The 25,685-nt window shown below is 42.8% G+C and overlaps 4 protein-coding genes across 7 annotated transcripts in view; 3 read left to right on the forward strand and 1 right to left on the reverse strand.

Moving 5' to 3' along the window:
• ptprr (protein tyrosine phosphatase receptor type R) overlaps positions 1–16,974 on the forward strand; it is a 33,982-nt gene extending 17,008 nt beyond the window's left edge. The window contains exons 4-14 of the mRNA XM_022227102.2: positions 5,090–5,268; positions 5,725–5,829; positions 6,118–6,311; positions 6,865–6,948; positions 7,526–7,625; positions 8,618–8,773; positions 9,116–9,253; positions 9,682–9,795; positions 10,037–10,197; positions 10,405–10,518; positions 10,648–16,974. Coding sequence (XP_022082794.2) covers positions 5,182–5,268; positions 5,725–5,829; positions 6,118–6,311; positions 6,865–6,948; positions 7,526–7,625; positions 8,618–8,773; positions 9,116–9,253; positions 9,682–9,795; positions 10,037–10,197; positions 10,405–10,518; positions 10,648–10,747 — 1,353 coding nt within the window. The 5' untranslated portion in view covers positions 5,090–5,181 and the 3' untranslated portion in view covers positions 10,748–16,974. The remainder of the gene's footprint in view (positions 1–5,089; positions 5,269–5,724; positions 5,830–6,117; positions 6,312–6,864; positions 6,949–7,525; positions 7,626–8,617; positions 8,774–9,115; positions 9,254–9,681; positions 9,796–10,036; positions 10,198–10,404; positions 10,519–10,647) is intronic.
• Positions 16,286–21,474, reverse strand: LOC110975027 (uncharacterized). 3 transcript variants are annotated; one of them, XM_022227105.2, is made up of 6 exons: positions 21,324–21,474; positions 19,792–20,027; positions 19,113–19,485; positions 18,498–18,585; positions 17,948–18,044; positions 16,286–17,632 (listed from the first exon to the last, which is right to left on the reverse strand). In XM_022227105.2, the coding sequence occupies exons 2-6, from the start codon at positions 20,021–20,023 to the stop codon at positions 17,505–17,507; spliced, it is 918 nt and encodes a 305-aa protein (XP_022082797.2). In that variant the 5' UTR covers positions 20,024–20,027; positions 21,324–21,474; the 3' UTR covers positions 16,286–17,504. The 3 variants fall into 3 exon arrangements, with proteins under 3 accessions (XP_022082797.2, XP_022082798.2, XP_022082799.2); XM_022227106.2 differs by lacking the exon at positions 21,324–21,474 and adding an exon at positions 21,215–21,303; XM_022227107.2 differs by lacking the exon at positions 21,324–21,474 and having other exon boundaries at positions 19,113–19,473.
• A 159-nt stretch (positions 21,475–21,633) lies between these two features.
• On the forward strand, positions 21,634–24,357 carry LOC110975102 (uncharacterized). Its single transcript, XM_022227250.2, has 2 exons — positions 21,634–22,165; positions 22,720–24,357. Exons 1-2 carry the CDS (start codon positions 21,965–21,967, stop codon positions 23,647–23,649), a joined length of 1,131 nt encoding a protein of 376 aa, XP_022082942.2. The 5' UTR covers positions 21,634–21,964; the 3' UTR covers positions 23,650–24,357.
• A 699-nt stretch (positions 24,358–25,056) lies between these two features.
• Positions 25,057–25,685, forward strand: part of LOC110975061 (DNA damage-regulated autophagy modulator protein 1-like) — a 57,187-nt gene continuing 56,558 nt past the window's right edge. Inside the window, exon 1 of one of the 2 annotated variants that reach the window (XM_022227166.2) lies at positions 25,057–25,122. The gene's annotated coding sequence lies outside the window, so the exon portion shown is untranslated. The other variant, XM_022227165.2, reaches the window with a different exon arrangement.

The following is a 25,685-nucleotide window of genomic DNA, read 5'->3' on the forward strand; positions in this document are numbered from 1 at the left end:
TCCCCCGTATGCTAGCTCAAAAATACATGTACCTGTACCGTTACCTTTAATATGCAGGCATGCAGCTTTTCCTCGTATTGGCCGATGCCCTTGGTTTTCACTTCATACTCATGCCATTGAAAATTGAGTTCTAAACACTGTAGGACAGTCTTTTGAAGATTGGAATTTCCTCATTTTTTGCCGTGCCCCGTACATGTACCGCTATGTGATGGCAACGTGTACATGTAGCAATTTGTGGTTTGTGTCTGTTCAGAGGTGAGATTTCTCAGCTTTTTAGCTGATTCCAACCAATTTTTCCTCACCGGCTGTGTACAAAAGTACAGGAGATTTTCACAGTTCAGCTTCGTTGTACCTTTTTCAGCTACGTGTATTTATATCGTCGGTCAATCTCACCCCTGCTGTTTCTTTTTACACACGTTATCCTGTCTATTATATTAATTCAGCGTGCATCAGTGCACACGTTACACCGGGGTGGTTGATGTAAGTAATGCAGAGCCACTAGCGTGGCTAACAATAATGCACATTAATGAGTCTCCTCTCTTTCCCCCCCCCCCAAAAAAGGCTTTATGAAAAGGGATAAAAAGATTGCTGCTGAAGTTTAAGGTGCAGTGTGGTGCGTAATCATTGCAAGTAATGGGCATTATCAATCACAAGCGTGCTGTTTGCTCTGGCGCGTGCCCGCATGCTCCCAGACGGTGTTTGCACAGTGGGCATGTGTGCTGAATTTGCCGTTCTCGGCTCCTATCTCTCCCCTAGAACCTTGGCTTCGTCGTCACTGATCCCTTCCGTCTCTCCCGTGCCAAGAACCCAAGGAACTCTTTTAACGATCCTGTGGCCCTGGGCAAGACAATGTGTCGGTGCCATTAGGCTTCAGCAGGCTGGTATCTGTGCAAACAATCGGCCGGTTTTTCTCTTCTTCCATTCCTCCTCCTTCCTCATTTTCTTTCTCTAAATGGTCGCCTAGCAACTTCTGACATGATGCTTATAAAGCCACTGCAAAAAGACGTATTGTTGTTCGGTCAGAGCTGATCACTTTGCCAAAGACTACATTTTGTTTCCCCCCTTTTGTTTTCTGAGTAAGCATTCTTTCTTGGTGAATGGTACCGGAATTGTCTGACGTGTCAACCGGTGAAATTAGGTGGTAAACTGACTAAGATATCAGGCGTTGTTCCTTCACCTTGGGTATAAACTACCGGTTCTTGATGTCATAATTGACATGAAATGTCATGTGCAGAATGTCATTGGGTGTGTTTGCTTGTGTTCGTGGAAAAATGATTGGGTGATGTCGGACAGTCGCACCTGGTGTCTTTCTAACAGGTGGATAGCACATTCTACACGTACATGTACTAGTAGGCCCTACAGCACACAGGTTCATTATGGCACCTGTTTACTGGAGCAGATGGTAATTGTCTATACGTGCATAATTGCAGACTTTTTGGTCACTACCGGTAATTCATGTTCAATCCATGTACAGTGTACAGGAGCTAGTTTTTTAGAGTTGCTTAAACACATACATGTAGTCTGCTCTTAAAAGTATGATAAAACCATGCTTCGTAAACAAAGGTTACCAGTTTAAACTCTACATGTATGTGATTGTCATGCAAACCAAAAGACAGGTAAATACCATTCCAAAATTACATACATCAAAAGAAGGTTTGGCTGGTAACCTGATTTGTCAAGCAATATTTTGTAACACTTAAACGAATTTTTCGCTTAAGCAGCGCTATGAAAATTGGCCCCTGGGCAGGATACATAATTAAACATTATCATCAAGCAGGAGTACGGTAAGTACATGTACATGTGCCCATAGTCTCACATATACATGTACGTCCATGTATTGCCATTGTTGAGACTAACTATTGGTCTCGTAATGCTGTCAAATTTCAGTAGTGAGTGGCAAAGAGAGACCGATTAGATTTTGTCCTCGAAAACGTTTGAAAAACATACCCCGGTAGGCCTAGACATTGTCACATTTCCGACATGTACATGTGCGTGAGTACATGTATGTGAGTACATATACATGTACGAGTACATGAATCCCCTACATGGGGTTGCCCCACATGTACATGTACATGTTTGCGTACAAAAGTATGTACAGCTCATGGACATGTAATTTAAGAGAATGAATGCATGAATACATTGTACAAAATGTCAGGTGTATCATGTACATGTTACCGTACCAGTATGTTACATCTGAGATTTCCTCTAAGCTTGATTTCTTGGTAGTTGTACTGTACATGTACATGTAGATCTGCAACCGGGTCATTCTATAAATTTGGGGTCCAATTGCATTTTTTTTCCTGTCCCTGTCACATCTACGTGTAAGTCTGGTGTATGATTTTTTATGTTAAGAACTCGTTTAATTTCCAAACAAATAACAGTTTGAAATCAATTTCTGCGATTCATGGTACATCCCTAGTCAAACATGTCAGAGGTAACAGGGATGGAAAATGTCACATTTTGGACCCTAAATTTGAATAACTTAACTGTAGGTGTGCATTGAAATTCCAAGCAAAGAACATTACACGTAGATTTGTATCGTTTAGTCGTACATGTACAAAACGTGTACAGCAGTGGGATACTCAACTTACGAGTCGTGAGTCGTGCCCCGGTCATCCCCCCATTAATTAAAACCGTACATGGTCTGCTGCCGTGCACAGGATGCAAACCCATTCGGGCTCCACCGTTTCAGTGTGCAGGGAACATGGGGCACGCGGCGACAGACACAGAACGGCTGGATTGCGTAGCACAGCACAACGGTCGACATTACAAATATTCACTTGAAGGCTGAGACTGGACTTCACGCGATATGGCAAAAGCGATGTGAATTTCATCATTGAAGCATGCCCCACACACAAACACGTCCCTTAACTTAAGATGTTTTCCATTACCCCGAAGAGTGTGCTTTGCCCTGAAATTTGCATGAAGCACGAGGCAGCCATTAGGCAGTACATGTTTCTTGTGCCATACATGTACATGTACTGTACATGCACTGTATTATCTGTATATTGACCATGAAAAACAAAAGGGTCTTGAAAAATGGTCAGGAAAAGGAATTATGACAAGATGTGCCGGGGTAAATAGACTTTCAATTTTGTTAGGATTTGACCTTTCCCATGAAAAATGCAAATTGGACAGGTGCATGTGAACTGCTACCACTGGTTGGCAAGCGCGGCCGTCAACACAGTCGGTAGCATAGGCGAGCTGCTAATAACCATAACCTGGAGCGTTGTCGGTCAATCAAAACCATTGCCCGATACTTGAGCACGCTTTTCTTGAAACTAAGTGAAGTTTCCAGTGTCCTGAGGTCGGAAAGTAACAGTTCCTTGTCTTTAAGTTTGGCACTCATGTCAAACTATACTTGCACAGAAACGGCGATTGTGACACGCATGGAGATTTGTAATGTTATGTCATAGATATAAGCAACTTTGCCAACCAGTGGTAGTAATGCGCATGCGCCTGCCTTATTTGCATATTTAATTGGAAAGGTCCATTGTAAGTCATTATTGTTCCTCATGATAAACTGTACTGTACAGGCACATGTACAATACCGTACATAATGTTGTCCCCCAGTGTTTCGGTGATGCACCTGTGTGGCATTTACAGTACCCTCTGCAACTGACATTTAACACTCTCAATAGGAGGGGGAATTTTTGTGACAAGAATCTTTGGTTCACGTACCCGGTACTACAGGTGCGAAAAAGGAAGAAATGTTTCCTCTTTTGTGAAATGGTGTACTTTTAAAAATAGTTGCCCACTATGGGAAATTGTTCTTTGATTTTTGTGAAATAAAAATGAATTCCTAGGGAGGAGAAAAGCGTGCTTGTACATATGCCGGGATGAGTATATGCATCTATGTATCACGTGATCCAGTATTGATTGATTACCAGTACATATCAATACCTAAAATCAATACCAATATGTCACACATATGGTAAGTACATTTGTTTGAGCAAGTATTCGTAAACAAACACACAGAGCGGCCACTACCTGACTATGGTACATGTACATGTAGCTATTGTATCATGTACGAGTACATGTACATCACGTTGCGCCAACAGTTTGTTACAGAGGCCTTGGGTGGAATAATTGATTGTTGTCAAACATGGCGCAAAACGTCAAGGTATTTCATTGATTGGGCTAAAAATAATTAATTGACCGCATATGGGTTGGCACTCACGTACACGAGCAAAACGTCAGCTGGCAAAACCCACTTCGAAGCCTTGGGTATGCTATTGTTTCAAGTTTCGTCACAATGGCGCCCTATTGAATCCAAGTCGCATGCACTGTGTACATGTTAAGTGACTGCCAGTGCATGACGAAGTGTTGACTCTTGATAAAGATGTTTGTTGTGTTCGTCAAGAGTGCCTGTGACAGTGTAACATGGGCCCATGGAGAAGTATCGTAAGGAAAAAGGTCAGGTATATAGGTGGGGAGAAGTACATGTACATGTATGTACCGCTACCAAATCTTTGTTTAAAACGAGTAGAAGGAAAAGGGGTTTTCATTTTGGTTATTTTGGTCATTTCGGAGAAAGATTCTGCTTGTGTCAAAAAAATCAGCCCTCTAACATCTTTGTTTTTAAAATGTGGTTGTGATGAAGAAAATCCAACTGACCTGATTGGTTTGGATGAGATTTGAAACTGGATCATATGTACCTGTTGGAAAGTGAGAAAAGTGTGTTCACCAGCTCAGACCCCAACCCCCCCCCCACCCTTACAGGTTTGGAAAAGGCGGACGACAGATAATTTTCTGTGGCTGGATTTGTAACCAGTTTTTTATCAGAATTGATGAAAACTTTGGAAAAGATGATACCTGGACGGTACAGATGTAACATGTACGTCACCGTCAGCGAAACAATTCTTCATTACTGTCCCGTTTGTATGCATCGGTACATGCTCGGGTTGGATTTCTCCTACAATTGCCAAAAAGGTCACCTCACTGCCGGCAACATTTTGCTTGCTGATAATGCGGTGGGTCAAATGAAATCGAGCACGGAGCGACTTTCGTCACAGGGTGTATTGAGTATCGGAGTCTAAATTTAATTGTTAGATTGATCCACATTTCGCCCCTCCCCCTGTTTACGCAGGGAGCCAAGTGCTTGTCCTGCTTGATGTGTGACCTGTGCCACCTCCATTGACCTTTGACCCCTTGGTGTCAGCCAGCTACGCCCCAGCAGCAATGCCGTCCGTTCTGACACCGCCCCCCACTGGGGAGTACGGGGCCTATCTCGACATCCATGCAACCGGGGCAACAGCGACAGAAAAGGTGGATGTGGTTGTCATTTTTTTTTTGTCGGAATGGTGAGGGTTTCCACGGTTATTGAAAATCCCACCAAAACAAAGTTGTCCTGGAAATTCACGGAAAGGTCATGGAAAATTAGGGGAAAATAAGGCGTCCACATGGAGGAATCCTATCGTCTGAAAACAAACTCATGGAAAAGTCCTGGAAATCAAGATCCTGCAGGGGTTTAAGATGAGCCTCTTCCGATGCAATAATGGAATAATTACAAATCCACAGGATGTTGTATTTAGTCTGTAGTAGTGGCTATGGCAATCTGTGTTGTAATGTTATGACCTACATGTAGAGTTGTTTCTGGATTGCAAAAGCCATCCAAATTTGCTTGATGATCATGCACGTAAGAACATGTAGAATTTTGAAATGGCTCACTTTTGCGTGTTGTTCATCGGTTTCCTTTTTTGGGGGGTGGTTTCATTTCAACAGCCCAAGAGGGAAGATGTTCCTGAAGCGTTCAATTTCTGGGAGCACGCCAACGCACCCTATCTTATAGCCATTGGATGCGCAGTGGCCATTGTCATTCTTGTCATTGTAAGTGGATCTTCCATCCTGTTTCTGTGAATCACCGCCTAACGGTTACTGGTGTACATGTACATGTATGTGCCTGGAGCCCGTGTTAAACAAAACCTTGCTGTAGCTATGTATAAATGGAAACTCCAAGCTCTTTTCATTTATGAACTCGCAGTTTGTGTTGTGTAAAACTGAACTGAAATTCATATTTGTGACATCCCAGCAAGTGTTCATAGTTTTTGACCTACATGTATGAGTCTGCTTAAATGAGTTAATAACAATTTCATACTCCTGTTGTTCGGATTGCAGGTACTTTTATGTGTATGCAGGGCTTGGCAAAGAGCCAAGCACCTTAGGGAAGAGAACACACGAATCTGTGTACAGTCGACCATCAAGCCCACGATACGGGACGGCCAGCCAGTCCAGCCTGAGGCAGGCTACACCTATGCTTCCTGCGCTACTAGTCAGCCAATCAAAATCAAGTCCAAGGGCCTGCACGAGAGGTTGGTCATGATTGGTCAGTTGTGGATGCATATGTTGGGGTGGCGCTTTGAGTAAGTGGCGTGGATGTGGAGGACGGAAGTTTAGCACTGCCCAAACAGGGTTCCTGTGGCCAGGAAAGTCATGGAAATTTGTCATGGAAGTCATAAAACACTGTGTGATTTCTATTATCAGAAATAAGTGCATAAAATCTGTGATTGTATTGCAACCCAGAAGGCTGAATAGTCCAAGAAATTGTGTTATTTGGTCGTGGATTTTCATAATTTGGTCATGGAAAAGTCATGGAATTTATTTGCCCTTTAGGTGCAGGAACCCTGCCAAAGTTTGTTTAGCTTTGCTTTCACCTGAAGCTCTTGATTGTTCCGAAAGGCTCTGAGTCTGCGATGCAGATGACTGTAAATGTTGAACGTGATGACTATTGAAAGTTTTTTATCATCTGCAAGAGCCGCGAAACTGGTTCTTACAGAGCAAAGTAGAAACTGCCTGGGAAGTGCAAGAGGTTGTGAGCGTTGGGCGAGAGTCAGTAGGCTGATGTGAACTGAATCTCATTGACAGGAGAAGTTCCGGAGCATCTTTAACGATAGACATCAACCAGCCGGCAGGGACGGTGAGATGGACAGCGTCGCCACCTCGAGAAAGGTTGGTCTGAAAAGTATCCCCAATTTTGGCTGGACCAGGGACCCATCCTTGAGCGCGTGTATTTTCGGAGCGGCACATCTGACCCGGGGTGTGAGGTGATTCACCATTTCACCTATGATCGACTTTATGCTGGTCCTGCTCCCTGGTTTAGCATTACATGTGGGGGGCATCTGTGTTAATTGGGCAGTCCGCCTTGAGCAGAAGCACCCCCTCATTGGTTGAAAAAAGCCATGTTGACGGGGACTGTTCGTTTTATTGGTACCGGAAGTGATGTGACCATAACGCGTGCGTTTCATAGTCGTTTGCGAACCAGTTCAGTGTATTCTGACCAAAGGAGCCCCCATTGCTTGGAAAATTGCACCCTTTCTTGGTCCATCTCGGGGCTCATTACACAAAACTTGTAGGTAAATCTTTCAATCATTCATTGTCTTGCATTTGCTGAAGAGGGAAGGACAGAACTAGCTGTTTGTCTCCTCCTACGAGATGACAGCTTTACCTTCAGCAGGTCAAAATGACGACAGTAATCCTTTTTGGAATCTGGAAAATGGATGTTGTGTTTGTGTGGTTGCTGTTGCAGCTCTGTGGCGGAATACCTCGAATCCGCAGGCAACCGAATGACAAGAAAACAACTACGCAACTCAGTCAAAAATATCCGAGCACTGCACGAGGAATTCTGGGTAAGTTTCAAGTGGGCGGAAACGTCTCCTACCATTCCCAAACCAGGCAGCAGAATTGGTCAGCTTTTTATCTGGGGAAAATGATACACATTCCCCAGCTTTCGCCGCCTGCCACTTGTGAAAGCTTTCTGCAGATGAGGTTCTTGCTTTCGATGATGTCTTGGTGTGAAACTTGACAGTGGGAGAGGCATTGCCAAACGTAAAAATTGCCCGCCTCGGCCTTGTTTTGGGATGGTGAGTCACAATATTTCAAAATGTGAATAGGAATGAAGCTTCCTGTTTGTCTGTCTGAAAGATAAATATTTAACGAAAAAAACCTTGAAATTGCACCTTTTGGTTTCAATTAAACTAATTTTAAAATTTTTTTCTGCTATTTTAATCCATATTTTAGAGCTTTTTTTGGTTTTCATGCTGATGCTATTTGCATATTCATGAGCAAACCTACATGTATGATGTCATCCAAGGCACTGAACCTCAACGTTGCACTGATTTGTGCACAGAAAATTTCTAGATTTTTTTGAAGACTGCTATCATAAATTCCTTTGGCAATTTATTGTATAAGCCAGCAAGCAACCTTTTCACAGAAATGTTTTCAGATAACAAATTTGGAGTTCACAATTTGAACATGAAAGCACGCAACCTGAACCATGTCTTCCTGGATTTACATCAAAGCAAAAGCGCCCTCACTTGTCCAGAAATGCTTGGTCAATTTTGAATGCTTAAAACGTGGACTCAAAAAAGATGTCCAACAGTCTTCAAACTTTGAACAAGAGAACAGAGATACACAAAAAGTGATTCTAAGAAAAAATGCATTTCATGAATCCTTTAATCCTTCAAAAGCACCTGTTTAATCGTTGGAATTCAAGGTACCAATAAAATGTCAGCCCGTCAGGAAAACCTCACTTGATTCACACCAGTCCCTGCATGGTGTAGGGAATGGGAGTGTTTTTGTTCTTATTTTTTTGTCTCTTATGCCTTCCCCCTCCCCCCAGGACATTCCAGACAACCACACGGTCAACATTGAGGTGCCCGGCTCGGCCTCGAAAAACCGCTACCCCAAAATTTTGCCAAATCCCACGACCCGAGTTGTGCTACCTTTCATTCCTGGGGACCCACTCTCGGACTACATCAATGCTAACTACATCAGGGTGAGTGCTAATGGCACTTGAACATTGCCTGGTTATTTTTCCTTCAGATTAAAATGTTTCAGATGTACATTCGTGCAAACTAAGTGCCAAGTGTTTTTCTTTCTTTGATTTTGCCTTCTTCATACAGATGGTATTAAATTCATCAAAGTTTTGATGAAAATAGAATACCTTTTGAATCAACATAAGTTGAATTAGTGAATTGATTCTTGTTTCATAGCACTTTCATCCTGAATTTTCTTTGTTACGCTTTAAAGAAAATTTTGTTCACTTTGTTACTATTTTTCGTGCCACGCAAAGCGACCGAGTACCAGTGTTTGAGAATGACGTGTTGTTTGCCCACAGGGCTATGACAGGGAACCGATGGCCTTCATAGCAACGCAAGGCCCCATGGTCCACACCATCGTCGACTTCTGGCGCATGGCCTGGTTCACAAAGGCACCCATCATCGTCATGGTTACCAAACTTAAAGAAAGAAACAAGGTTTGCATTACGTGTGCTTGTTTCTCATCACCCACTGTTCTCCATCCGTAGTGGCTTTCCCCTATTCTTTTTCGGCCAATCTGCCTCAAGCACCCCTTCATCAGTTGAAAAGAGGGGCGTTGGTCCGGAGCGTTCATTTTGTTGGTAGGGATGCAACTGTGACGCATGCATTTCCTTGTCAGTGAAGTTCAGTTCCAACCGGGGGAGCTTCCTTTGCTGAGGAAATACAGCCCTTTCTTGGTCACTAGAAAGAGCAAACGGAGCTCTTTATTTTGATGTGTCACTTTCATGGTGACTTATGACTCATTTGTCAGGCTCGGTCACATTTTGTCAGGCTGATTTGCATTTTGTAAAGCTGGGTCACATTTTGTCAGACTGGGTCATATTTGTTCACCGGCAGTTTCTCGTGTCATTCTTTCCATTTTCAGAATAAGTGCGACAAGTACTGGCCTCCACAGCAAGGTGTCTACGGCGACATCGAGGTCAACGTTCTTGAAGTTGATCGTAAGGATGACTACACAGTTAGGACATTAAACTTAAAGGTGAGTGTCCCACAATGATAGAGGAGAAAAGTTGCTGTGCTGCTTAATAAGGGAAAGTAAAATGATTTCGGGCTGTGTAACAAGGACATCAACTGACTCCAGATTTTGGCACCACGTGACAGACTAATTTTGAACGTGGTTAAAACCATATGCAGTACTATTGGAGTTTCTTCAGAGTGGCGAATTTGTCAGGATGTTACAGTTTGACACCTCTTTTTTGCTTGATTTTTTTCCTCTGTAGTACTTAGAGGAAAGTCGACAGTTGCTGCATTATTGGTACACTTCCTGGCCAGACAACAAGGCACCAGAGAACCCTCTGACGCTACTTGAGATGATCAAGGAGGTCGAGATATCCAGAATGGACACCAGCCTACCACGGGGACCGGTGATAGTCCACTGTAGGTGAGTAGACCTGGATGGGGGAACCGGGGAACTTGAGACTTGTGTAAGCAAGTGAAGTGCTGGAGTTCATAGTCTTGATGAGCTGGTCGCTTCAGATCTAGCCACTATGGTTTCCCAATCAAGAAGGTGTGGTGTGGGGCTAGTGGTGTGCTACGTTTGCTTGCTGATTTGTTCCTTTTTTTTGTCTTTTTGGTGCTTCTTGAGCAGTGCTGGGCTCGGCAGGACGGGCTGCTACATCGCCATCAGCATCGGTATGAGAAACCTGGAGGAGGAAAAGATGGTGGACGTGCTAGGCATCGTCTGCCAGATGAGACAAGACAGGTAAAGAAGTGTTCCAAGTCAACCGACATCTTATCTGTGTCAAGACACTGATGACTGATTCGCATGTAATTCCGATGTGTAATAACTCCAACATGTCCAAGCCCTGCCCAAATGTCTGTTTGTTTTCAGGGGTGGAATGATCCAGACGAATGAACAGTATGAGTTCGTGCACCAGGCCCTCTGTATGTACGAGAAGCGACTTCCCGAGAACGGAACCTCGACTGACTGAGCACCTAGCAGCCGTCACTTTCACAAGGCGCTCCCATAGCAACCTTAGATGTGTTAGTTGTGGATTTAATACCCGTGAAGACACCGCGAGCGCACCGTTTTATAAAAAAAAGTTGTCTACCGAAGTCTTCTGCGTGTCGTTAGCAGTCAAAACGTGTACCTCCATCGTTAGTAGATTTTGTACAGAGATATAGTTCAGTCGATACAAGAAGAGATGTTCTTTACAAAATTTGAATCAGTAGGATTCTTTTCCTAAGGGAAGGTTTTTTGTAACAAGTTGTTCAGTGTGAATCAGCAGACCTTGCCTAATGTGCAACCAGGTTCTGGGCTTTCTTTCCACTACAGCTTCTTGCTTTCAGTCAAACTTAAGTCTGGAATTCCAGCTGTTTGTGCTTTCTAGAAGCTTGTCTCTGATTTAAACAAAAAATTATTCAGTGATGGATGACTGTGTATCATATCTGTGAAATATGACTCGAGTGCAATGAATATGTAGATAGAATCTAAATCGTCGATTGATAAATGGACAGAGTGCAAGGATTATCAACAGCAAATTTTGAATTCGTCCGGAAGCTGAAACTCTACATTGGTGGTTTTTTTTGTTTCCTCTTTTTTCCTGTATTTTTTTTTTAAATTTGTACCATGTACTCAATGCAGCTGAATGGTTCTGTGTGGTTGGTGTATGCGTGATGTCATCTCATAGATGAGGATATTGTGTGGATGTCAGCTTGTAGTTGATATCGGTTTCTTGTTGATGTCATCTCACAGTGAGAACATTTTGTTGATGTCAGCTTGTAGTTGATGTCAGCTTGTAGTTGATGTCAGCTCATGGTGACGACTTTGTGTTGATATCAGCTGGTGGTTGATGCCAGTTTGTTGTTGATGTCAGCTTGTAGTTGATATTAGCTCAGGGTGATGAGTGATGACTTTGTGTTGACATCGGCTTGTTGTTGATACCAGTTGTTGATGTCAGCTTGTAGTCGATGTCAGCTCATGGTGACAACTTTGTGTTGATATCAGCTGGTGGTTGATAGCCAGTTTGTTGTTGATGTCAGCTTGTAGTTGCTATCAGCATGTACATGTTTTTGCTGCTAGGAACAGAGAATTTTGAGAGCAGAAGAAATACTGCCCTACGCAATCCACACATCAACAAAAGTCACAGAATGGTAGACAGTCGTTGCTTGGGAGGTGTTCCATAATTACATAGATTCTCCCAATTCTACTTTCGTATTACATTAAAATGAGGACTTCACAGCTTTACAACTCGGCACCATTTCAAACAGGTTTCATGTGAGTAAAACTTGCCAACTAATTATAGAATCTTATCGAACAATGCAAATTGGTTGCACATTGAATTGTGCAATCTGCACTCAGCAGTGCTTTGGATAATGAATATTTATGAGGATAATGAATATTTATAAGGGAACTAACGCTATGTAAATGAGGGATATGATGAAGCATGGGGCCTGGGCTGATGGGCTCCGGTTTCTGATTCCAGTGATTGTTGTGATTCCGCTTTGACAATGCCCGATCAAAAAGCACTTCACATGGCACTACTGCACCCGATCAGCAGGCTTATATGAATTCTTGGATCTCTTTTTTCCCTGTGCCAGAGGCAGGCATGGAACCTGGACTTTGACTCCAAAAAGAGGAAATTCCAATCGTTACGAGGCTTTGTACAATGTTTTTCAATTTTCAACGGCATGAGTGTGAAGTGAGAAATGAGGAAATCAGCTGATCCGAGGAACAGTTGCGTGCCTGCAGAGGGAATACTGGAATTTCTAGAGCACAAGATCAATTTTGTAGTTCATTTCAAAAGCGAGAAGAGCGCTGAGGGGAGGGAGGGGAACGCCCCCATCTCCCCGGATCATCTGCCTAGCAAAACCCTTCACAATTTTAACCCAAACCTCTAGTTTTAGCTTATGGAGACTGCACTGTAAAATAGCCCTGGCTTAGGAACAAAATATCAAGGCCATGGCCTCAAATCCAACGTTTCCACCATGTGAATGGCTTTTTGGAGATTAGCATTGCACTTAATGCTCTGTGTGCTACGCACTTGCTGCATTTGTCACTGGGTGTAGAGTTTTGTTAAACTTTTATGTTTTTTTGGTTTGTTTTTTTGCTGAACTGAGGGTAGGAAGTATCCACTCAACATTCCAAACAACCTGAAATGAATGTTCAAAGAGTAACGGCTGTGAACTGTTCAAGAAACATAGATTACATTCAGAAATTTAGTTTAATAATATGTTAAACCATTTTGTGCTCTCTTGCACCCAGTCCCCATGGAAACCCCGACTGTGGAGTGGGGAGGGTGATTTGGAGGATGTCATTTCCATAACCGGCGCTCAGAATGAGCCAGTTCGGTATTCCAACAGCGCATGCCCAAGATGAAGCGTCTGCCTATCGGGGCCAGCCCTGGGCAGACTCTTGCGCATGCTCTGTTTCAGAATAACCTTGCTCTTTTGAAATACCGAACTGGCTCATTGTATCCCGACTATGGAACCGACTCGTTCATCCTCTCCGTCACGTGTTCCTCGTGAGAGAGCAATGGCATTGTTGCTGCGGCTTGGAATCCCATGGGACCCTATGGCAGCCATTGGCTAGCCGCTCCAGCCACTTCTCACCGACCTGCAAATAAGTTTCTGCACAGCCAGTAGATTTAGACGCAGCTTCTTCAAGATGTGGACAAATGAGTGTTATTGCTTGCCATGCATTGTCAATGGTAGATGATGCGTGTTTTTTTGTGCGCATTGAGATGAAAATTGTCACGATGTGCATATACGGCTTGGAGTATGCACCATGGCTGTCATAATCCGTGTCCGCATGTTCTGGCAATAAAACACCCAGCTACCAACTGCAGCCACTTTCCTAATTACTTGTGTTTTGTCACAGGCGCATTCGATTAATTTGGACACAGCTGTATTCTGGAGCTTTTGAATAGGCTGCGTGTACCAATCTATTGCTCCATTGCAAATTCTAAGAGACTGTCCCTTCGATGGGATCTACGTGTGATCAAATCCCCTCCCCCAAGTCACCATCCAGGGTTCCATGGCACCGTAATCACTTCAAGAACAGTCGCTGTTTGTAATGTGCACAACCTTACTTCATGATCATAAAGCAGAAAAAAAGAATTAAAGTCTATCAAATTTTTATTCGTTAAATCGTATAAGAAATGTGCATATACAGTATTAAAGATGAACCTATATTTAAAAACTGTATATATATAAAAATATATACAACACTACACACTTTAGCCTATTTTTAAGTTACATACATGTACATGTATTTATTGTTTTAGCGTCAATTAAAAAACTCCACATTTCATTCATGTTCCTGCCTTTGAGACAGCATATTGAGTGTATGAAGAAGATTGTGTTCAATATTACCAAAGTAGAGACATAATTTGCTGTCCTTGAAACTGGTTGTGACCTCGATTACAATACATGCAGTTGACCTTGTGGGGAAAAAAGGGGGCATTTAGATTGCCTCGTGTGTCATCCTTGTGAGGCAAGCACAACCATACACGTTTGGGTGGGCAATGACCTTTGTTTTCATTCAGCGGTTTTTCCAAGCAGTGATAAGGGGCAAACCATTTCACTGGACAGGTGTGTTGATCCTCTTGGACATGTGCCAAGCCCAGACAGATTTGAAACTTGGATTGTGCGCTTGTCAAGATGGCGCCATTCTTTCTTCTTAACATTGGTCAATTTTGTTTCAAATACAATGCGTAAATCTGTTGTTTCAGACATTCGTTATTTTTTTTAAAAACCAACTTGTACACCCCTGGGTTGACTTTAGTTGGCAGGTATACCATAAGTATTTATATTCAAGATGCGTTATTGAAGTAGCTTTGGAACTCTGAGAGGATATGCTTGTGGGACCAACATATACAAAAATGTATAAATGTGTACACTATAAAGATAGTTTATTTTTGTTTTTGAGTTTAAAGCAGTAAATTATGTAACAGACAAAAATCTTGGAGAGTATTTTTCGTGGAACTGTCGGGAAAATTGGTTATCACTGTAGTCTCTTACTTAAAAAATAGAAGGAATCCCTTTCTCAAGACGGTTTGCCGATTCAGAGATTATTTTTTCTAAAGTATCTCAGCCTCGAGAGCAGTCGATGGTGAGATCAGTAATGGGAAGAGCCTGTTACGACTGTAATGGTCATGCTCATGGCATCTTTGTTCTCGCACTCATAGCAAGCACTCACATAAGTACTTGAGTATTTTGCTGTGCTCATAGCAAAGTATTCATTCATACTCGAGTATTTTCATATTCAAGTATTTTGCCATATAACTAATGGCAAATTACTCTTAATTGCACTTGAGTAATTTGCTGTATTTGTACTCATACTCGAAAGTACTCATTCTCAGTCTTGTACTTGAATATTTTAGTCATAAAAAACTTACTCATGGCAGAGAACCCATTCTCATATCTGTTCTTGTGGCATTGTACGGTACCTGCACTCACCACTCACGCTCTTCAAAATGAAGTTGACGACAGCAGTCTACACTTGTTTGTGGGCAGAAAAAATTTCTATGTGAGTGTTTACCTGCACGATTAGCAAGTTGTATGGACTGACCCAAGGAGACACCGTTACCATGGTGACATCACACTCGACTGCATTCTTAATCTGGAGGCTTGCACACATTTGATCAAGTTATAACACAGTGTAGGTACATATGTACTACCTGCATTCAAGTGTGGTGTCTTTGCAATAATGGCCTCTATTCTTGGTTGCTGTATTAGTCTATAGATGGGTTACATGAAGGCCATCTTGGAGGAACACACGTGTAGTTTTCTTCCAATGGGATGCGTGTGAGCAGTGCATTCATTTGTCACTTGAAATAACAAAAATGCCTCTGTGTACACCAAAGTTCAATTTTCAATTTCTTCAGCGAAAACCTAAGAGGCATACACTCAGAGTGAAAATAGTGTCAAGAACACAGAATTATTGGGGGTAAGACACATACTATACGGACTTATAGATGTATCAATCAAGAGCCAGGGAGACGCATCATTAACTCTGGATACCAGACTGAAGTAACAGTTGGTAACATTTGAATACCTCGTTTCAAGAACCAAAGGGATATTTGAGATATCAGCGGCGGGAATTAGCCAACAGCACCCGCTGGATCCGGAAGGGGGTAATTGCCTACTCTCTTTACTTACGAACTCAACATATAGAAGTCAAGAACATTTGATCATAATGGTATTGCATTGGAGGCTTATTTTAAACTGTGTTCAACCGCAAGTACACTCAGATTTATTACACATGTATGCACACTGCAGATCACATCATCACTGGCCATTTGCTCGTAGAAAGCGTGCACCTGTACTTCTCTGCTAGCTCAGTGCAATTAGTAAAAATAAGTTGGATTTTTTTTTGCAGTTTGCCAAAAAAGTGTACATGTATGTGCTGCACTCTGTGGAGTTGTATTGATTGATCAAATTGTAAAGGAAAGTTTTTATTATCCAAATGCCAATGAGATGTGTTCGTGCATCAGCCCTGTAATTCAGTCAAGTAATCACAAAGTGCATTTAAATTATTTATTCATTTATTAGTGAACTCCGTGTAAATGATTAACTACAATTATGACCCATCCTGACAAAATGGGGCACAAAGTGCCAGAACAACTTTGGAGCGAAACATTTTTGAGAGAATCTTGCAATGTGTAAGTAAATCAGTGGAAGCCGCAACACTTTTTGCCCGTCTTGGTCAGGATGTCAGAATGGGTGAAACATCAGACCAGAGAACTCAAGTTTGCTTTTTCTCATGCAAACTACAGGAAAATACCATGACCCAAAAAATATGGCCTTTTAACCCATTTTGAGGGAGCCGGTCACGTTTCGGTGGTAAGTGTTGAGATACAACCTTTGCAGGGACAGACGTTTTGAAAGTAGTCCTTTACATCATAGTTCAATGCAAGAGAGATTTCTTTGCAAATAACTGCTTTTTACTATAACAGTTCACATTTGACATGTACAGGTTCACCTAGGCCAGAGTGCATAGTCATCATACACTGTACTCTAGAAGTAGCCAATTAGCTTTCAGAGTCGTATGTTGTCATGAATATGTATGATTGTCCAAGCCAATCAGGAGAGTATTTTGTCACATTATGTATCCTGTGAGTAGGAGTGGTTGAGAAAAGTGGGTGTCACTGTAGTGATCTTGAAAAAAATTATTAAACTGAAGCAGGTGTGACCCTGAGTAAAACCCAAGACATTAGCTAGCCAGTGTGAGGAAGAGTTTTTCTTGAGTCTTGGTGTCACAGCAGGTGTATGTGTTGTCACCAAAAGGTGTGTTTCATGTATCATGGATGTCGTTAGAGGGGGGGTTGGGTAAAGCATTTTGCAGCAGCAAATTGACCGACCCCCGTTTGAAGGGGTTCACTCCGGGAATTTTCAAGCAATTTGGTCTTATCGTCCCCATTTCTCCCTTTTTTGTTCGTATTTTCGTTCATTAACATTTTTTTTTTTTAATTTCATTTGCGAGAGGGTACACAGTGGGGTAAAAGCATCAACTAAACATCTCGACTGAAATCAAGCACAAGAACTGAGCCTTCCTCGTACCGAGGAACGCCCTCTGTGGTGCACGTGCGGGCCTACTCAGGCAAGGTTTCCAAATGAGAAAACTACGCTCTCGTCCACTCCTGGCCAGAGCAAAGTCAACTGTAGATAAAATGACACCAAGCTGCAGCTGCACTCTGATGGGGTAACTAAAAACCAGGCTATGGCTACGGCTCAGGCCAGTAGCTGCTACCTGAACAGTGGCTTGTGTCTTTTGGTCGGCACTTTGTCCTGGGACTTGAGCCTCCTCACGGCCTCTCTGATATGCTTGGGCTGCAGCGGTCCTGTGTCACCCCACTGCTCCAGGACGTCTAACGCTATCGTACACGAGACAAAAAAGCATTGCAAACGTAACCAGTAAATAACATTCTCCATCATTGAACGGAGACTACAAGTAGTCTTGATTCAAGACTTATTAGAACTTTACTTGCAGGCTTGTGAGTCACCTGCTCCAGGCATTCCTCTGCAACATATTGGAACAGCATTATCCAGTTCGAGAATTCTTCAACTCTTCTGCCAGATACGAGCAAAACGATACAACGTATGAAGAGACTGAAAGGTTTTCTCGGTGTGCAGGGACCAATAGTCCTTGAGGCATAGTGTAAGTTCGGTTTATTTTCAGATATTCTTACCTTCCTCAACAATTTCTCCAACGTAAACCTTAGCGATTCCTGACATTGCTATGACAACGTTGTGCGAGGCACTACACCCTGTGATGGACTGCATGTACTGAAAGGAAGAGAAAAAAAGTCAAGTTGGATGTTTTGAACTTCAAAAATGACCATGGAAAGCTAAAGGGATTGTGGTATTCCGTGAAAATTTCTTTTCCAGTGAGAATGTTGGCTAAAGTCCCTAACGGCTCTTTGAGTTGAAAATATGGAGGATTCCCAGTCTTGATTGTCTCATATACATGTACTCTATTTGAGGGTAGCTGGGCCACTGCCCAGTATGCTTACCCAAGAAACAAGATTTTGGCTCAAATGCAAAAGAGTCAGAGTTTGTACAATTGAGCAGAATTGAAAGTAAAACGATACAGAAAAATGAATTGGCAATTGGGCAATTGCAAAAGGTTGTCAAGTAGAGTTTAAGGCTGCACAAACTGAAGCATTCAAATTTAGTCAGTCCTGATTTCTGCAACTTGGCCGTGCTTACAATGACCTCAATTTCAAGTGATTAACCCACCCTTTTGACGGCTGCCTTGGGGAACGATGACCTCCTGTACACTTCGTACCTGTTCAGCTGTGCTTCGGAAAGGGAATCCACCAAGATCCTGGCACAACAAATAGAGCGTCCACCAATCAAAGCAGGACTGTTCATTGTGCGGTGAAAAAATTTAGCTGGGCACCAGTCACAAGCCAAGCACACACACCATGACAAGTTTGGCTGGTAAACTGAATTTGTTTAAGTCAATAGTTTCTAAACCCAGAGATTTCTTGAACTGGTTGTAACTCACTACAAATACATGGACACTGAACATTTTCGAATGGTGACGGTACGTTCTGAATGTTTTTCAAAATATATACAACTTCAAAGAACATCTTTAAACATGATGCCACTTCCATGTATTTTGTGACAACTTTGTCTCGGTAGATTTGGAAGTGCATTTCTAGTATCCCATTATCTGCCAACTGAAATTCCTTGAAATGCAAACTGTGGCAAGTCAGCCGTGCTTTTGTAACTGATAAATTTATTGTTGATACAAGAAAATTTGTTCATTTTTGTAGACAGTAAACTTCAAAAGATAGTCGCTGCATTGTGAATTGCCATATTAAGATCTTGGGAGCACCACAACTCAACTGTTTCTTCTGTCTCATCTCCTCTTCTATTTGCTCCTTCAGTTTGCTCTCCTCGACGGCGCTCAGGGACCGTTCCAACCGTGGCCCGGCTGGTCTGTCCCCCTCCCTGTCCCCCTCTGGGTCCCCTTCTGGGTCCCCTTCTGGGTCCCCTTCCTTCGACCCTCCGGGACCCAGCCGCTGCCCTTCTGATTCCTTCTCTTTGGTAGGGTCCGGCTGAGGCTGATCACTCTGTGCAGATTCTTCGGTGGCGTCGTCCGTGCCCTGCTCATGACTGCTGGCTGGGAGCACCAAGTCTTTGAGTCGGCCTGCACTGCTGAAGTCACCGAGTGGGGAGAGGAGGCCACGAGGCTCTGGTGGGCTGTCTGTGCCAATGGCTAGGAGAGATGGCCAACTGTCATCAACAGACTGGCTCAGATTAAGGTGTAAAATGTTTTGCCCCAAACAGCCCTCAAACCTTGTCTCCAATTATTTCCTTCAATTATCCATTTGTTCTATCTGTTTTTCTTTTTCTTCTGCGAATTTACTTCTAGTTTTCAGTATATGTCAGTCCCTTGGTTCATTTTACATTTTCCAAGGCCATTACATGCACTTTATCTCCGTCTGCTCAAGGATAAAAAAGTTAGAATGGCTGGTCATTTCCCTAAGCTAAATAACAGGGCATGAGGCATGATATTTCTCACCAAAGTCATCAAACTTCAGTCGCTTTGGGGATGTTGGACTGCAGAACTCGTCGGCTGAGTCGTCACTGGCACTAGTGCTTGTAGTCTCCAGGGGCCGTTTCAATCCTCGGTCGGAGTCCAAGTCGTCAACTTGATGCGGATAAGACTCGGCCATGGCTTCATTACAATGGATGTCAATGTCAGTTGGGCTTGCTTGATGGTTGGATCGCTGTTTTTTATAGTTTTTAAACATAAATCTATGGGGAAAAGGGGATAAGAAATATGGCATGGTCAGGTTTTTACACTTCTGTAGGATTCCGAATAATTTTGGAAAGGTTTATTTAGAATCCATAAGCTACTGCATACACGTATGCACATTATTATTCGCATCATTATTATTCGCATCATCACAACCAGTGACATTAGAGGGGCCAGGGCCTGAGCAATATTTTGTCAAATCAGCAAATTATTGTTAATGCTGGGAAAGTTTCATAATTGCATGAAATTATCCTAAATCGTCAGTAAAATTTATACGCTTAGTAGACAATTTGACGTCTGCAAAGTACGCTCTTTCTTCCGACTATTCCTCAGCGATAGTGGAAATCACGGCATGCCTAGCCTCTGCCTAGTCCAAATAACTTGGACCTTATTATCACCCAACCATGTCCAAATGTCAAAAAAAAGGCGATCTGTAGGGTCCAAGTTACTCGGACTAGCCTCTGCCATGTTCGTAGAGTTTAAACTAGGACTAGGCTGCCAAAACTTCCATAAGCCTTATCACTAATACTGTAAGTGATTTTGCACAAGTCTTAAGGCATCATGGGAAGGAAAATGTTTGCCCCTCTTCCCTTCCCACAATGCCTTTCCACAGCCATGCGGTATTAGCAATAAAACTTATAAGAAAGAGTTCCATTATATACAGACATACAACACCTGATGCCCTGTGCACAAACCTAAAAATCCAAAGTGTTTTCTGAGTAAATGCTTCGGAATTTACTTGGCTAAATTTCACATGATATCACCTTCTGATGGCTGTTATAATGTGTTAAAGGAAAATTAGTGTTTGTCTGTCATGTCCGTACAAAATGCCGTATGTGGAACTGGAACTCATTCCCTTCCATGATTCTGTTTTGACATGTTTGAGTTATCACTGTCCAGCAAAACATGGTCTCACGTAGTCCGAGTAACTTGGATCCTACAAATTGCCTTTTTAACATTTGGACATTGTCGGGCGATAGTGTCCAAATGTTTGAGAAAAAGGCGATTTGTTGGGCATGTAGGGTCCAACTCCTCGCATGCCTAGAGCTAGTAATAGCACTGCTGGTGCAGTAGGCGGACTATGCCCGTCGACCGTCAGGGCTAATCATGCTAACGAGCGTTAGCAATACATGTCCGGAAACTGGCAGTACTGGCCTACTCATGTCTGAATTGTCATTTAATTTACTATTATCCATTCAGAAGAAAATTATGTGCCGATTCTTTATTTGCACACTGTGGGAAGTACTTCGATAAATGCGGAAAAGGTTGCAAAATAACACAGGGCACAAACTTACATTACAAAGCGGAAGGACAACAGCTTTCAATAGGTCAAAGGTCGGAATATTCCTCCTTACATCCTTCGTCAATAGTTTTAATCTTTTTAATATTTAAGCCTCAAATATTTTTGCAGAAAAGTAGCAAATACACCTAAAGAAGATTCTTTTGACAAAAATTATTTTTTTATGATTTCAAAAGCGCTTAATACAAAACATCTCACTGTGTAAGTAACAGCAAATGAATACATGTTCATTTAGCATTTTATTTTTGTCGCTAGAATGATGTAATGCAATGACGTAGTGCGTGTCTCCCCCAAATAAACATGAAACTTGTAAACACGTGTATTGGCTTGTGGTGGTGCAATAAGATGGTTCACAGGCTATAAAAACGCTGGACGCTGACGCAACAACATGACACGGAATCCAACAACGATGGCATAGACAGCAGACTAGACGTAGTTATTGCAGCGAGAAGCTGTTGAAAATGCCGAAAAAGAGCGGCACAGATATTATGCTCAGAGGCGAGCCTGGTTGAATTCGAGGGACTAGGACTTCGCTATCTTGGCAGAGACTGAGTTGCGTTGTCTGAGGACTGAAAGTTAAAAACACACTTGGCAAGTGTCTATTTTGAAGAAATTGATTGAAGCAACACCGTCGCCATGGCCATCGAGGGAAATGGAAAGGGCCAGGCTGGCCGAAGCCTGGCCAAGGACTTCCACCGTCTGATGAGGAACATCGCCAGTATGTCGGGAGGCCAGGCCCGCTTGGTGTCTTGGGATGAGACAGATCTCAAGAAAGGCATCACAGTGTCTATCATCCCAGACAGTGGGCTTTACCAGGATGGAGAGTTCATGTTCTCGGTAAGGAAAAAACGAAGAAAACCTAGCCTTTTAATGGCAGTTGTTGGCTGCGGAATATGGGATAAAAATGCTAGGACCTCATCTTTTTAGGATTTGCACTCCTTTCAATAAGCAGTTAGTACTAGTAGCCATGTATTTTTAAACCTTGCTGAAAACAGTCTGCTGTTTCAGTTGGTTTCAAATTTTAAAGAAGTTGTAAATGTTCAATATTAGAATAAGAAGAGTCCTTTTTTTTCTTTTTCTCAAGTAAGTAGTGTATTGGGCAGTTGGGTGTGATGAACTGATCTGCATGATCGCCCAGTTTGCGTTTGATTCCCCACAAAACCTCCAGTTTTACTTCCTTTGTTTGAAACTGTTTTCCACAACTGTAAATTAGAAAGACAAGGCGATTTGCTGATGGCAGAATCAGCAACGCATTTTGCAGTATGATGGTATGATTGGCCTATCCGACAAAAATTGATGGATCGTGCATGTAGAAAGATTGTGCCCAACACAAAGATTCAACTGTTCATATTTTTCATTCAATTATGATTCTTTTTCTTTATCATATGCAGATTGTGTGCGGCAACAAGTACCCAGCTCAGTCACCCTCTGTATCCTGCAAGACAATGATCTACCATCCCAACATTGACACCATCGAAGGTGATGGGGAGATATGCCTCAATTTGCTTGATGATGATAACTGGTCAGCATCAATGACCCTTGAGGATGTGGTGCAGGGCATCCTGTTTCTCCTCTACAATCCCAACCTGGAGGACCCTTTGAATGTCCTCATTGGCCCCGGAATGGACGAGGAGGAGTTTGCTGACAACGTGAGGCAATCTCTGGACGGAGGGGATGTAGAGGGGTATTACTTTGAGAGAAACCAAGTGGTGCGAGGGGAGGGTGGAGCCCTCAGTTCGGACAGGGGAGGGGCTGTGGAAGGTGAAGCCATCATCACGGATCTGGGCAGGGCAGAGGAGGGTGAGGTTGTCATTACAGATACATGCGGGACAAAGGAAAGCAAGGATAGGGAGACGGTTGGTACGGCTGAGGGTGGGACAGGAGAGGGCGAGGGTGTGGTCGCACATGAGGAAGGGGCCAAGGAAGGTGGGGTCATCATCACAGATATAGGTGGAACAAAGGAGGGCAAGGACAGGGAGGCTTTGGTCGTCACAGCTGAGGGTGAGAGAGGAGAGGGCGAGGCCTCGGTTGCAAATGTGGGAGGGGCCAAGGAGGGTGAGGTCACCGTCGCAGATGAGGTTGAGAGGGATGGCGCTGGGGATCCAGGCATTGTCATCAGGGATGAGGGTGCGGACAAGGGACAGGGGATTGTCTTCAGGTGTCAGACGGAGAACCAGTTGTTGCCTGAAGGTGACACTAACAGCAAAGTTACTCCTCCCACTGAAGGAAGGCGGGGAATTTGGAGGAGGGCATGGTTGAGATGGAGAGTGCAGTCAAAGATATTGGTTGCATTTGAGGATATTTATGACTTGGAGGTTTAAATTATACAAATCACAGTAGGATGTCAGCAGGATGGACGGTAGGGACGGGTCATGCTCTCAACAAATTTGTTAATCTGTGTACCTTTTATAAACAGACTTATACACATATTGTGTAGCCGTCAATGATAGGTCTTTCAGAATAATCTGTAGAATTGTGTATGCCTCATTATAGTCACAGCAACTCCGCGATTATGTTTAGCAAAGGTGCTTCAAGGTATCACAGTTTTACAGATATCAGAATTATATTTTTCTATTCAGCAAGTACAACACCAAAAGTGATTTTGAGGGCATGAACGAGGGCACGAGCAAAACATGGCAAGTGACGTTGTGACAGGGGTCTCAAAGCTTCAAGTTTTTAAAAGTTTCACAATATATCTTTGTTTTACAGTGGATTTGAACAGTAAGTGAATGATCGAGGTCAGGTGGGGTCAGCATTGCAGAGAAATTCAGTGAATCTGTTCTTCCTTTGTGAACTACTTTGTTTATTGTACCAAACTGGAACATCTCAAATGTTTATTTAAAAAATTAAACTTAGTTATTGTTATTAAGATTACATAATGTTACAGCTGTCAGAAGGATGTTTAAAGTGCATATTTTGGATGAAATTATGGTTAATCTTTGAAATAAGATTGCAACAGTTCTGATTTCAGTTTTGAGGCCAAAGTTTTTAATAAAAAAAAACTTGCATTCATTGAATTTGAAACAAAAGGTGTTCATGTTCCTTTATTCCTGGAGTCGAATCCCCTGAGACAACAGTCGCTTCAGCAAACATTCCTGAAGAGAATGGAGGTTTCTCAAGGAGACGTCTCACTAGAAGACAATTTCAATTTTCATTTGACTTTTTAGGGAGTAAATCTGGTCTATTGCTGTCTTGTCAGATGCACCCCTGCTAGCTTGCTTAGTAGAAAATTCCCAAGTATGTGTATTAGTTAGCATTGATTAGGTGCTAAAAGTAATATACTTGCAAGGTGTTTGCCGACTACATTAAAACTTCCTCTGATGCAGTTGGAACCTGCATACACCTTAATTGAAAAAGTAAACAGTTGAAAGTAACATTAAACTTCCAAACCTAACAAAAATGCTTTGTTGAGGGATTAAGAAGGTAATTATCACATTATTCAAACACAGCCCCTGGCGACACTGTCTTGCATTCTAACACACGAGAGTTTGCCGGGCATAATTGTCCCCCCCCCCCGAGTTGAAACGATTTTCATTTTGCTTCACTTATTACTTCACTCACTGCCCTCACGTATCTATCCGTGGTTGGTCTCCATATATAGTTATATGAAAACGGCCTCGCGCGCGCAACAGCGCCACAGGCATTCGCACGTGAGAATTTTTATTACCTTGATTTTTGTAAATAGCGCCCTCTGAAGTTAATCAACATAAAACGCGCGTGCCGTGCTGGTGCGCGTGACGTGCGGACTCTGCGAACTGAGTGCAATTTTTCAAAGGTTTTGAAGAAAACCTCAGGTCAGTCAGGCCAGTCAGGCCAGTATGGATATCCACAGTCATGATTTTCTGATTAACAACACTATCTGCTCCATTTGTGAACAGTTATTTTATTGCGTAAACTCACGAAAAGAATGAAAACAGAAAGTACTTTTTCTCGGCTCGTCAAGGCACTCGGGCCCAGCTAGCCTTTTGTGTGTGCGCGCGGCACGTGCTTAGAGCGAGCAGACGACATGGACAAGTTCAAAATGGCCGTAGAAAGAGCAGAGGCCCACACTGTTGCAGGCGCGGCCTGAAAGGATGTGTTACTTTTGTTGCTTTCGATTGATACTGCCCTGCTGCAGCTGCCACCATGCTCGAAAGGTAGTTATTTGTGAAAGGGAACTAGGCCCAGGCCCTATATTCTTAAAAAAAAAGTTGGCCTGGGGCATGTAGGCCTAGCCCAGGTTGGACGACGTCTACATAGCAATTTGCATTAAGTTTCGACTAACGTCCAGGGTATAGAACTAAAGTCCTCCTACTCTGTGAAATTTTGTTCAAAAGTTTTTCTCACATTTTTACCTGGCGAAGACAGCTCAAAATGT

This window comes from Acanthaster planci, linkage group LG20 (genome assembly GCF_054643075.1).
Source record: "Acanthaster planci isolate LZ-2023a linkage group LG20, COTS_SCS, whole genome shotgun sequence".
In the NCBI taxonomy this organism is placed as follows: Eukaryota; Metazoa; Echinodermata; class Asteroidea; order Valvatida; family Acanthasteridae; genus Acanthaster; species Acanthaster planci.